Below are 13,799 nucleotides of genomic sequence, written 5' to 3' on the forward strand. Positions count from 1 at the left end.
CTAACAACAACCAAAAAGTAATGTTGTCATGAAATATTAGTTAAATTTCTTGCTTCATCGGAAAATCTTTTCATTCTTGTAAACACAGTAGTATATAACTGGTGGCTTTAAGAATAAGTATTACTATGCCCTCTGAAGTCTAGAGCCCTCTGAACCCTGAAGGGAGTAAGATAGAGGAATGGAGCTGAAAGGTTAACTATTTTTGTTTTGTCACCCCAAATACAGAATAAAGTGAGGTTTGAAGAAAACAGCCATAGTGAGTGAAATTCTAAAACAATAGAAAAAGTTAAATGAAAAGGTTCCAAGAAAAGAGAACATTAGAAAGAGATTAGGCACAGAGACTCTTCTTTCACTTAGCAGTGCATAGTGAATATTTTCCCATTTCAGTAATTATACTTCTACAGTATGAATGTTAATGGCTACACAGCAAACCAATACATTAGGATAAAATTAATTGATTAATCACTGAGGACAAATTCCTTAAAAGAAAATTAATTGATTAGAGGACAAATTCCTTAAAAGGGAATTTCTAGGTCAAAGGGTAAGCACATTTTGAAAACTTCAAGGACACAGTGCCAAAAAACCCTCCAGGAAATGTGCGTGATTTTTTACATTTCTATCTGTAGTACAAGAAATATCTATTCCTACTTTTCCCAACACTGGTTATAAACATTATTTTTAATCTTGATTAGTTTTATAGAAGAAAAATGCTATCTTATGAGTATAATAACATGCAATTGTTAAATCACTGGAGGTTAAAGACACTTGTTATTTTTTCTTTATAAAACGTGCTCTAGTGGTTTTTACAAGATGCAAAGACAAATTAACATTGCAGCCCTAAGACTACCTTAGTAAGACTTAATTACAAGGTTAGCCCTTAGCTAGCATCTGGGAATTGGGTTTCTAGAGGTTTCCCATTAATTCCCTGATGAAAGTGGCTCGCTGTACCTAAATTGTGGCTTCTGCTGAACATCTGCTTTCCTTCTGAGAGTCTGAACTTTTGGTATGTGCCAGGCAGGCCATGCCTATGGGATCAGCCCCCAGTAAAAACACTGGGCATTAAGTCTTTAATAAGCTTCTCTGGGAGAATACATTACACGCATGTTGTCACAAAGCATTGCTGGGCTGCAATCTGTACGACTCCATGGGGACAGGGCACTGGGGAGCTTGTGCCTGGTTTCCTCTAACTTCATCCTACACACCTTTTCTTCCTTTTGTCATAATAAACACAGCCAGGAAAATGCCTATACAATGAGTCCACCCAGGAAATCATCAAACCTGGGGGTGATCTTGGGGACTCCAAACATACTCATTTGTAAAAGCTTTAAACACTTTTATAAATAAGTACATTAGTAAATAAAATGTTAATAAAAAATATATTTTGCAAATATTTTTCCCTATCTTAGCTGTCTTTCTTTTCTTTTCTTTCTTTTTTTTTTTTGTAAGAGACAGGATCTCACTATGCTGCCCAAGTTGGACTTGAACTCCTGGGCTCAAGTGATTTGTCTCAGTCTTCCAAGTAGTCTCAATTTTGTTTATGGCAACTGACATGTAGAAGTTCTGAAAATTCATATGTATTCAGAAGAGGTCTGTAACTACTTTTGGTGATGTCTTCTCTCCAAAAAGCAATAATGTCTACTGTTAGATTTTTATCATAAACTTATTTATTTATTTATTTTTTAAATGAAGTCTCGCTCTGCCACCAAGGCTGGAGTGCAGTGGTGTGATCTCGGCTCACCGCAAGCTCCACCTCTCGGGTTCATGCCATTCTCCTGCTTCAGCCTCCCGAGTAGCTGGGACTACAGGCACCCGCCACCACACTCGGCTAATTTTTCTGTATTTTTAGTAGAGACAGAGTTTCACCATGTTAGCCAGGATAGTCTTGATATCCTGACTTCGTGATCCGCCCGCCTCGGTCTCCCAAAGTGTTGAGATTACAGGTGTGAGCCACCACGCCCAGCCTAATAAACTTCTTTAATATTCTACAATACTGTATGGTTGTTAATAAAGTTCTTATGCTATGCTAAAAATTGAAGTTATTCTTGTATCTTGCTTCTTTGTATCCAAGCGGATTCTAGGCATTAGAAAACTTTTATAAGTAAAAAATTTCCCTCATAATCGGGGAAATACCTCTGTCAATTAAACTCTTAAAAAGTTTCCAAACCACCTACACCCAGATATTAGAAGACCAGCTAGGAATTTAAGCTATACCTAAAACCGTCCAAAAAGCAGAAAGAACTAAAGGAAGCAAAAATCAACCTTTTGCTACCAAACATCTACTGATATTTCATAGCTTTATTGGCTACTTTGGTCTTACCTTCTTAGAGGAAAAATTACATCACAAAAGGCTAACTACCATCCAGAACTGGAAACCTTCAAGTGCCCCTAAAACATCCTCAGGAAATGGCAGAAATATTCTGATACTAAATATTATTCAGTTTAAGCTACAAATAATTTTTTTCTAAATCCAGTCGTTCACACCCTACTTTTTACTTATTTATTTACTTACTTTCTTTAGGAGGCATGGTCTTACTCTATCACCCAGACTGGAGCGCAGTGGTGTGATCACAGCTCGTCGTAACCTTGAACCCTTGGGCTCAAGTGATCCTCCCCCCTCAGCCTCCGGAGTAGCTAGGACTACAGGTACACGGCACTATGCCCAACTTGCAAAAATTTTTAAAAAGCAAAAATGCAAAATTACCAAGAAAACCACATTGGAATTTTTAAAGTAGTAATGGTTTTATTTCAAAGAATAAGACATCTGGCCACATTTCGACACAAAAATGTTATTTGATAAATAATACTTATTTGAAATGTAAAAGTATTTAAACAAAAAAGAATATTGACCAATAATATAACTTACTGGCACTACTGCTCTCTTTGTCCCCTGCATTTTTTGCCAGGCTCATGGCATATTCACAAACTTCAGCTGCTTCTCTTTGTGCCAGTTGCCGAAGACATGCCACAGCTGCTCGTCGAAGTAACAAATGGGAACTACATAAGTGAACCTGTAAACCATAACAATGTTAGGCAATTTCTCTTAAAAAAGCTGTAATTCTTTAATCTTACTTGTCTAATGAATGTATATGTATGTATATACATACACATATATATACATACACACACACACACACACACACACATATTTCTTTTTTTCTGAGACAGATTTTCACTCTTGTTGCCCAGGCTGGAGTGCAGTGGCATGATCTCTGCTCACTGCAACCTCTGCCTTCCGGTTTCAAGCGATTCTCCTGCCTCAGCCTCCCGAGTAGCTGGGATTACAGGTACCTGCCACCACGCCTGGCTAATTTTTGCATTTTTGGTAGAGATGGGGTTTCACCATGTTGGCCAGGCTGGTCTCGAACTCCTGGTCTCGTGATCCACCCACCTCGGCCTCCTAAAGTGCTGGGATTACAGGCATGAGCCACCGTGCCCGGCCCTAATGAATATATATTAACATCTTACTTCTGAAGATGCTCTTAATTTAACAACCTCAGTTGTTTAAAATATAGTCAAATGATGGCCTTCTGACAAAATACTACTACTAATAAAATATACGAAAAATATGTTAGTTGCCAAAATAACTGTCCCAAGATCTGTGCTCTAAAGCTCATACAATATACTTAGATGAAAAATCCAGAAGGACTTTCTGCACATCTTATTTTACACATAGTCCTACTCAATTTTGTCATCTAAATGTTTTAAGTATATAAAGATCAGATGTAATGAATGAAAAGTTAGGGGGCAGAGCACACCATAACATTTGAAAGCAAAGGAGGTTATTTAGTAAAGTGAAAAAACCAAATCAAGGCAAACATAATCACCCGAAAAAATTGCAAAATGGGGCCTTTGCTACAGACTTTTTTTTCATCTGCAAGGTCCCCGAATATAGTACACTCTAAAACATAAAAGTATAAGATGCAGCATGACATAAAAGTTAAGAATTCAGGCACAGCTGCCAAACTGGGTTTGAATCCTGGCTCTGTCACTTATTCCTGTGACACCTTACACAAGTTACTTAGCCCTCTGTGCCTTGATTTGCCCACATGTACGGTGGGAATATTAACTCTTCACAGGAATACGGTGTAAATAAGTAAAATGCTTACAATGCTGGCTACCACATGGTAACTGCTCAGTAAATGTAAGCTATTATAATTGTTACTATAAATCTGACTCATGAAAAAAATATTAAATTATGTTCCATGTGCTGCTTTTTAAGCAAGGAAGGAATCTTTTAGAAAGAATCCCAGACACAAATGATGGGGATGGAGAACAGGTGTATGGAATACACCTCCTTTCATAATGCCAGATAGTATATTTTTAGGCTATTAATACAGCATTTGGAACTCAAGATATACTTGCATAAAATCATAGCCCATGAAATTTATACCAAGCATTAATAAAAATAAACTATAACTGAAGAGAAAAAAAATCTGACAGATTTTTATCAACAAAATAGTTTGGTTATTTGTCTTTTTGTTTTGTTTTTCGTTTTTTTTTTGAGACAGAGTCTCGCTCTGTCGCTCAGGCTGGAGTGTAGTGGCGCGATCTCGACTCACTGCAAGCTCCGCCTCCCGGGTTTACGCTATTCTCCTGCCTCAGCCTCCTGAGTAGCTGGGACTACAGGTGCCCGCCACCTTGTCCGGCTAGTTTTTTTGTATTTTTTTTAGTAGAGACAGGGTTTCACCGTGTTAACCAGGATGGTCTCGATCTCCTGACCTCGTGATCCGCCCGTCTCGGCCTCCCAAAGTGCTGGGATTACAGGCTTGAGCTTGTTTTGTTTTTAAGACAGGGTATCACTCTGTCACGCAGGCTGGTGTGCAGTGGCACAATCACAGCTTACTACAGCCTCAACCTCTCGGGCTCAAGCAATCCTCTCGCCTCAGTTTTTGATTTTTTTTTGTAGAGACAAGGTCTCACTATATTATAGCCCAGACTGGTGTCAAACTCCTGTGCTCAAGTGATCTGCCTGCCTTGGGCTCCCAAAGCACTGGGATTTTATTTACTCTTCTTCCCGAAAATAAACACATTTTGGAAATTTCAAATACTCCATAATTAATTAGAAAGCTCAAGCATGGTCATATCAAATGGGAAGAACAAGTCACTTAGTCTCTTGAAGTTTCTGCCTTTTTATTCTTACAGTGGGGACAACATCCAACCCACCCATCTTACACAACTGCTGTAAGAATCCAGTGATAAAACATATATGGAGAACATCATAAAATTTTAATTTAGTAACAATTACAGAGAATTGTAGCTCAGAAAATACATTCAACAAATGTTGACTGGCAAAGCCTAAGTGAAAGAAATAAAACACTTTACAAAGTGTTTTCAAAAACTCCACTGCAGTCATTCTCAGGTGTACTTTTCTCTTTCATTTTAACATCTGTGATATTAGAGTTGTAAAGTACAATCAATGGTATCTTTCAGTCCCTGTATTTATTGAAAAGATAATCCTATCCACACTGTAGTGGTAACATGTGCCAGAGTTGTAAGTTATATGACTGTGTATGTGTGAATTCAATTCTGGACACTCCACTGTGTTCCGTTTGTCTACTTGTGTATACTTGCAATACTACCCTGTCTTTCTCACTGGAGCTTATGGTAAATCTTGATAGTAAGTATAGTAAATCTTCCAACTTCATTGATCTTTATAAGCACTTTGCATTTCCCTATTAAATTTAGAACCAGCTTGTCAATTTTTCCAAAAACACCACTCTTCTACTCCATTTAGCTTCTGTGAACAACACAACCTCTATTTCTTCTTTAATCTCTCTTAACTGCTTCTACACATTCCTTGCTGACTCCTTTTCTCTTTTCTAAATTTTTTAAGTTGGGTTCCTCAATCAGGACTCTCTCCTTGGTGATCTCATCTACTCCTATGTCTCTGTTTTCCATATAAATGCTTATGCCTCTCAAATTTACCTCTTTAACCAGACCTCTCTTTTCTGAGCTCCAGGCCCATATGACTAACTATCCACGTGTCTAAAACTGAATTAAGATATCCACTCTTCCCAATCCTCCTCCTCCAATGTTGCCAATCTCAGGAAATTACATTACTATACTCAAGTCAAAAACCTAGGCCATATCCTTCTAACCCTCTTCCCCAACTATGCCCCACTGAGAGCCAATTAATGAACAAATCCTTCATCCTAAATATTACCCAAATCCACTGATTTCTCCTCATTCCCTTACTACTTAGAGCAAATCACTATTAACTTCTTCTGAGAATACAATTCTTACCCTGTAGAGTCCAGTCTCTATCATGCAGGAAGAACAAAATGTAAAAAGTGCAAATCTGATTATGTCACTCCCCTGCAGAGAACACCTTCTAATGGTTTCCCACTGCTTGTAGAATCAAGTCCAAAGGTTTTATGTATGTAGAAAGTCTGTGTGGTATGTCACCTGGTTAGTTGCCCAGCCTCATCATTTCCTCTAGACCCCACGTCTCCCTATTCTCTCTCAGCCTTAACCACACTAACTAATTGGCTCTTTAAATGTATGACAGCCCTTCCCAGTTTAGGGCCTTGCACATATTTTTCTTCCTGTCTAAAAGTAAATGCTGTCTACTTCAGTATCATGCCCTTTGCAAACCAACTCCTATTTATTCTGCAGATCACACCTTAAATATCTTTTTTTTTTTTTGAGATAGAGTTTCGTTCTTCTTGCCCAGGTTGGAGTGCAATGGCGTGATCTCAGCTCACTATAACCTCCGCCTCCTGGGTTCAAGTGATCCTCCTGCTTCAGCCTCCCAAGTAGCTGAGATTGTAGGCGCCTGCCACCACCCCTGGCTAATTTCTGTATTTTTAGTAGAGACGGGGTTTGACCATGTTGCCCAGGCTGGTCTCGAACTCCTGACCTCAGGTGATCCACCCACCTTGGCCTCCCAAAGTGCTGGGATTACAGGCGTGAGCCACCGTGCCTGGCCTTAAATACCATTTTTTAATGAAAATCTTTTCGGAATGTCAGGATTATGATAGGCGTCCTGCTATATGCTCTCTTAGGCTTTCCTCCAGGCTTTTATAGCACTTATATGTAAATAATATTTTTCCATATTCCTTTGTAAACTATAAACTTTACTATGACAGAGGCTTGATCTTGTCTCATCCACAAATGTTATCTCCAGTATGTTGCATGGTTCCTGACACATAACAGGCTATCAGTAAGTATTTGATGAATGAATAAATTAACAATTATAATAGCAACAGATACTCAGAAGTATCAATCAAGTTTTAGGAAATAAAATTCTGAGTGGGAAAAACTAAAAATGTGATCAATTCTTTTTTTTTGAGACTGAGTCTTGCACTGTCGCCCAGGCTGGAGTGCAGTGGTGCGATCTCGGTTCACTGCACCCTCCGCCTCCTGGATTCAACCGATTCTCCTGCCTCAGCCTCCCGAGTAGCTGGGACTACAGGCGCGTGCCACCATGCCCAGCTAATTTTTGTATTTTTAGTGTAGATGGGGTTTCACCATATTAGCCAGGCTAGCCTCGAACTCCTGACCTCGTGATCTGCCTGCCTCAGCCCCCCAAAGTGCTGAGATTACAGGCATGAGCCACTGCACCCAGCCCAAATGTGATATATTCTTAGCGAGAAAATAAACAGTTCATCAAGATATTTCTGAATTTATGAAGTCATAAAATGACAACTGAAGCTCAAAAAAACAAAGATCTAGTATTTGATATCATAAGAGGGTGACTATAATTTTAATTGTACAGTTTAAAATAACTATGGATTATTTGTAACACAAATAAATGATAAATGCTTGAGGTGAGGAATACCACATTCACTCTGATGTGATTATTATACACTGCAGGCTTGTATCACAATACCTCAAGTATCCCATAAATATATATACCTACTATGTACCCATAGAAATATTTTAAATGTAAAATAAAATACAACTTAAAAATCAATGAATAAAATAGCTCTATACTTACACAAAGGCTAGGAACAAGACTAGATAGATTGACATGTCGTGGTGCAAACATGTGAAGCTGCTGAAGGCAAGATATGGCAGCTGCCTGAACAAGAGAATCTGAATGGTCCTGTGTTATTGCACAACCCACCAAACAAGAGGAACGAATTGTAGAAATTGTTGCTCCATTTCCTAGTGCAAATTGAAAGAAAATATAAAATACAATTATTTTATTAGTACCACCAAAAATATTCCTAGTAAACAATTATCTTCTCAATAACCATTCCACCCAATTATTATTCAGTTTTTTTTGGTTGCTGTTGTTTTTGAGACAGAGTCTCGTTCTGTCGCCCAGGCTGGAGTGCAGTGGCGTGATTTCGGCTTATTGCAACCTCCGCCTCCCAGGTTCAAGCAATTCTCCTGCCTCAGCCTCTGGAGTAGCTGGGTTTACAAGCACGTGCCACCACACCCAGCTGATTTTTATACTTTTAGTACAGATGGGATTTCACCATGTTGGCCAGGCTGGTCTTGAACTTCTGACCTGAAATGATCCACCCGCCTCGGCCTCCCAAAGTGCTGGGATTACAGGCATGAGCCACCATACCTGGCCTATATGCATATCTTTATATGTAAACAAGAAAATCATAAAAATCACATAAGAGCTACATTCTAGTTTATATGCATTGCCTTATCATTATCACTTTAGAAAATACTTGATAAACACCTATGCTTAATAAAAGGCACGTATTTATCCTCTTCATGTCCCTGTGATATTCACAGGAAGAACTATCCTCACTTTCCCAAGGAGGACAATGGGTCTTAGAAAGAGGCTTATTTAAATCACCATTTTTCCCTGTAATACCAGCATTTTGGGAGGCCAAGGCGGCAAATCACCTGAGGTCAGGAGTTTGAGACCGGCCTGGCCAATATAGTGAAACCTCCGTCTCTACTGGAAATACAAAAGTTAGCTGAGGCAGGAGAATTGCTTGAACCCAGGAGGCGGAGGTCTCAGTGAGCCGAGATCATGCCACTGCACTCCAGCCTGGGAGACAGGGCAAGACTCTGTCTCGCTGAAAAGAAAAACAAAAAAAAATCACATATTTTTCAATTTCTAGCATTTTTTATAAGTCTTTTTCTTTTTCCTCTCTTTTTAAAAATACCTGTCAAAATGGAGGCAACATAGCATAGGGATTAAGAATGCAGGCAACGGGCTGGGTGGGGAGGCTAGTGCCTGTAATCCCAGCACTTTGCAAGGCTGAGATGGGAGTGGGAGGATTGCTTGATGCCAGGAGTTTGAGAACAGCCTGGGCAACATAGCGAGACCCTGTCTCCTAAAACAAAACAAAGAAAAAAAAAAGGCTGGGCATGGTGGCTCACACCTGTAATCTCAACACTTTGGGAGGCCGAGGCAGGTAGATCATGAGGTCAGGAGTTCGAGACCAGCCTGGCCAACATGGAGAATTGCTTGAACTCAGGAAGCGGAGGTTGCAGTGAGCTGAGACCACACCACTGCACTCCAGCCTGGGCAACAGATTCAAAAAAAAAAAAAAGAATGCAAGCATCGGAAATTGATTGATCTGGGCTTCACTTCTTACTCCAACCACTCACTAGTTTCCAAAACCTTGTAAAAGTTCTTAACCTCTCGGCTGGGCGCGGTGGCTCACGCTTGTAATCCCAGAACTTTGGGAGGCCAAGGCGGGAGGATCACGAGGTCAGGAGATCAAGACCATCCTGGCTAACACAGTGAAACCTGGTCTCTACTAAAAATACAAAAAATTAGCCAGGCATGGTGGCGGGAGCCTGTAGTCCCAGCTACTCGGGAGGGAGGCTGAGGCAGGAGAATGGCATAAACCCGGGAGGCGGAGCTTGCAGTGAGTTGAGACTGGGCCACTGCACTCCAGCCTGTGCTACAGAGTGAGACTCCGTCTCAAAAAAAAAAAAAAAAAAAAAACCCACAACAAAAGTTCTTAACCTCTATCAGCTTCAATATTTCATCTATAAAATAGAGATAATATCAGTCTCTGGGTTGTTAACAGAATTAAATAATGTATGTTAAAAGCTCAACCCTCTGAAAACATACCTAATAAATGACAAAGGAGAAAAAGGAAAACTCTGAAAGGGGTTTATGTATTCACGATATCTTTACATAACTTGCTGACATGGGAGTTTAACCATGAGTAGAATTAGTTCAGTGGAATTAAGTGGTACAAACATAGGCTTTAGGATCATAAATGTGCCACTCATAAGTTGACTAACTCTAGGCAAGTTACTTATCTTCTCCCAGTTTACTTCCTCATAGAAAATTAGCTAATATCTTTTTCCTCTAACATAAAGAAAACAAAATTTAGATAATATTTACCTTACGACAGTGGCTTTTCAAGCTATGTTCCTAATCCTTAGAGTTCAAAAAAAGTGAAGCAAAAGTCCATGAAGACAAGTGGATAGCACTCTAGGCCAAAGGAACTCCATTTTTAACTTTGTTTTCATGGGACTCCAAGTAAAATTTCATTTAAAATATTTTCTCTGCTCAAAACTCCAACAAACATTATCATGTCATAGGTTTCTCATAGGGATTAAACAAAATGCCACATGCAAAAAGCTGAGCGCCAGGCTTTCAGTAAATCCAAGTATTCAGTACATAGTAATTGTTATCACAAAATTTCTTCAAGCAATGTGATGGTGATAGTCAGGAAATTTAAAGATAGTGATTATCTGTCTAGGTTCCTTAATTTCAGATGATTTACTTACCTTGTAGTTCAGGGCCAACAGTAGTTATTATAGCACCTAAGCATCGACCCAAACACTGATGAACTTCCGTATGTGAAGGCGGAACTGTCAACAGCAAGGTAAGAACTAGAGATAATGTTGGTTCCACATAGCCACGATACATCGGACCGCTAGAATCCACTATCAAAGCAAGTGAATGAAGAGACCAAGTCTAGAATAAAATACAATTTCATTTTAGTTGTAAGGAAGAATTCGAATGTGCTGAATTAAGTATACTGAATTGTGACATGGGTATACTCTTAATATTCTGAGGCATATCAATGTGAAGTAGCAAATGAAGATTGTAGGATATTTTCACACACACTCTCCATCTTCACTGTAGTTATATTTACTTATGTATAATAATGTCTAAAAAGAAACAACAAAAACAAAATATTCAAAGGGTCCACATGAAGATTCAGCCAATGACCCAGGACCTAGGTTGGAGTATTACAGAAAGAGAGAAAAGGAAAGTTATTTGAAAAAATAACTTGATCAATCTAACAAATCTAAGGAAAATCAAAAAAAAAGAGGAAACAAGTACACAGAATAATAAACAATAAAAAGAAAATATGTTTGAAGGAATGTACGTGAATGGGTGAAATTCTCAGAATAAGACAGACTTTAAGACTAGGCTGATAAACAAAATCTTGCTATGCACTATTATAAAAACAAACCCTAATACATTGGTCCTAACAACTTACCACAGTCATTTTTATTTTACAGAGCAAATAGTTTTCCAAAAATTTTCTAAACTTTTATAATAAAAAAATCAATAATATTATACCTGGACTTCAGGGGATGTCCCATCTTGTGCTAGAGCCAATAAAATGCTGACACTGGTCTTCAGATGTTGTCCTGAGCCTATTCCACCAACATAACGATGCAAACAACCAAGAGCCAATGAATGACCAGTCCTAGATACAACATCTCGAGCCGATTTCAACCTGAAAAAAAGATTATGCTTCAAGAACTGATTTTGCTGTTTCCATATAAAAACAACAACCTTGTAAGTCACACAGAAACAGGGAATTATTGGGGAAACAAGAAAAGATTACAATCAATTACTTCTTTCTCTCTCTACTCCCTAACAGGAGTTAGAACTTCAATTTAAAATAACTGCGGCTGGGTGTGATGGCTCATGCCTGTAATCCCAGCACTTTGAGAGGCTGAGGCCGGTGGATCACTTGAGCCCAGGAGTTGGAGACCAGTCGGGCTAACATGGCAAAATCCCATTTCTAAAAAAAAATTAAAAACTTAATCGGGCATGGCAGTGCATGCCTGTAGGCCCAGCTAGTAGGGAGGCTGAAGTGAGAGGACTGCTTGAGCCTGAGAGGTTGAGGCTGCAGTGAGCTGTGATCACGCCACTGCACTCCAGCCTGGGTGACAGAGCAAGACCCTGTCTCAATAATAATAACAATAATAATAATAATAATAATAATAATAATAATAATAATTGGTTAAAAACATATATTTGACCGAATAAAGCCTATTTTAATTTTAGAGAAAATCTGACAACTCATTTTTAGTATTAATTACTCCTTGAAAAGTCAAGACTTACTTGAAACATTTTTATATTTTTAAAAAATAAAATAACTTTTATGTCTGGTTTTAAAAATAGTAAAAAGGTGGCCGGGCGCGGTGGCTCAAGCCTGTAATCCCAGCACTTTGGGAGGCCGAGACGGGTGGATCACGAGGTCAGGAGATCGAGACCATCCTGGCTAAAACGGTGAAACCCCGTCTCTACTAAAAAATACAAAAAACTAGCCGGGCGTGGTGGCGGGTGCCTGTAGTCCCAGCTACTTGGGAGGCTGAGGCAGGAGAATGGCGTGAACCCGGGAGGCGGAGCTTGCAGTGAGCTGAGATCCGGCCATTGCACTCCAGCCTGGGCGGCAGAGCAAGACTCCGTCTCAAAAAAAACAAACAAACAAACAAAAATAGTAAAAAGGTATTTGTATTCACAGTATTACATAAAATATTTTACACTTAAGAAATACCCTATAATTATGATTTGAACCTCTTTTAAAAAGGTCAATCTTTTTTCTTTGTGAAATATATTTTACATGAATTCAAATACATAAAAGGAGATGAACATTACCTTAAAAAACAAGCTTTGAGACTCATATACAATATGCACCAACTTCAGATATACAATTACATTTTAAATGTATATAAAAATATACAATTTAATGAGTTTTGATATAAGTATACAGTATGTAACCACGGCATAATCATTAGAACAGGGATGTCCAAGATGAATATGAGGGGTCTTCAAAAAGTTCATGGAAACTACGCATTAATGCAAGAACTATACATGGATTTCAATATTTTGGGGTACCACAATAAACTTGTACTAGCTTGTTGTAACACATTTGAACTGGACCTAGTTTTAGGCACTAAGAAGGATAAGACATCAGTTTGAAAAGTGCCCCTATCAGAGCAACATAAATTCTGCTAAAGCTGAAGTAATAACAAACATCAAATTTATGGTGAAGCTTGGGTGGAAGAATGGTGAAATCACCGATGCTTCATGAAAGTTTGTGGGGTCAATGCTCTCAAAGATATCAGCAAATGAAAATGAATAGCTCGTTTTAAGAAGAGATGAGGCAGGCTGGGCACAGTGGCTCACACCTGTACTCCCAGCACTTTGGGAGGCCAAGGTGGGTGGATCACTCGAGGCCAGGAGTTCATGACCAGCCTGGCCAACATGGTGATAGCATCTCTACTAAAAATACAAAAATCAGCTGAGTATGGTGGCACGTGCCTGTAATCTCAGCTACTTCAGAGGCTGAGGCAGGAGAATCACTTGAACCAAGGAAGCAGAGGTTGTAGTGAGTCGTGATCACGCCACTGCACTCCAGCCTGAGTAAGACTCTGTCTCAAGAAGAAGAAAAAAAAAAAAAGAAGAGAAGGGATAAAATAATGTTGAAGATGAAGCCCAACAGCTGAAGACCACACCCATCAATTTGAGAGAAAATAATGCATAATGCATCTTACCTGTGCCCTAATTGATGATTAACAGCAGAAATAACAGCCAACAACATACATATCTCAACTGGTTCAGCTAACATAATTCTGACTGAAAAGTTAGAGTTGAGCAAACTTTCCACTTGATG

General features: G+C 39.0%; 1 protein-coding gene across 6 annotated transcripts in view; it reads right to left on the reverse strand.

Moving 5' to 3' along the window:
- Window positions 1–13,799, reverse strand: part of HEATR5B (HEAT repeat containing 5B) — a 106,739-nt gene that overhangs the window by 50,845 nt on the left and 42,095 nt on the right. For all 6 annotated transcript variants that reach the window (XM_031655076.1, XM_031655075.1, XM_031655074.1 and 3 more), the window contains 4 exons: window positions 11,471–11,630; window positions 10,666–10,855; window positions 7,940–8,109; window positions 2,864–3,008 (listed from right to left, as the gene is read on the reverse strand). In XM_031655076.1, the coding sequence (XP_031510936.1) occupies window positions 2,864–3,008; window positions 7,940–8,109; window positions 10,666–10,855; window positions 11,471–11,630 (665 nt within the window). The remainder of the gene's footprint in view (window positions 1–2,863; window positions 3,009–7,939; window positions 8,110–10,665; window positions 10,856–11,470; window positions 11,631–13,799) is intronic.

The sequence above is a fragment of the Papio anubis genome, chromosome 14 (assembly GCF_008728515.1).
Source record: "Papio anubis isolate 15944 chromosome 14, Panubis1.0, whole genome shotgun sequence".
In the NCBI taxonomy this organism is placed as follows: Eukaryota; Metazoa; Chordata; class Mammalia; order Primates; family Cercopithecidae; genus Papio; species Papio anubis.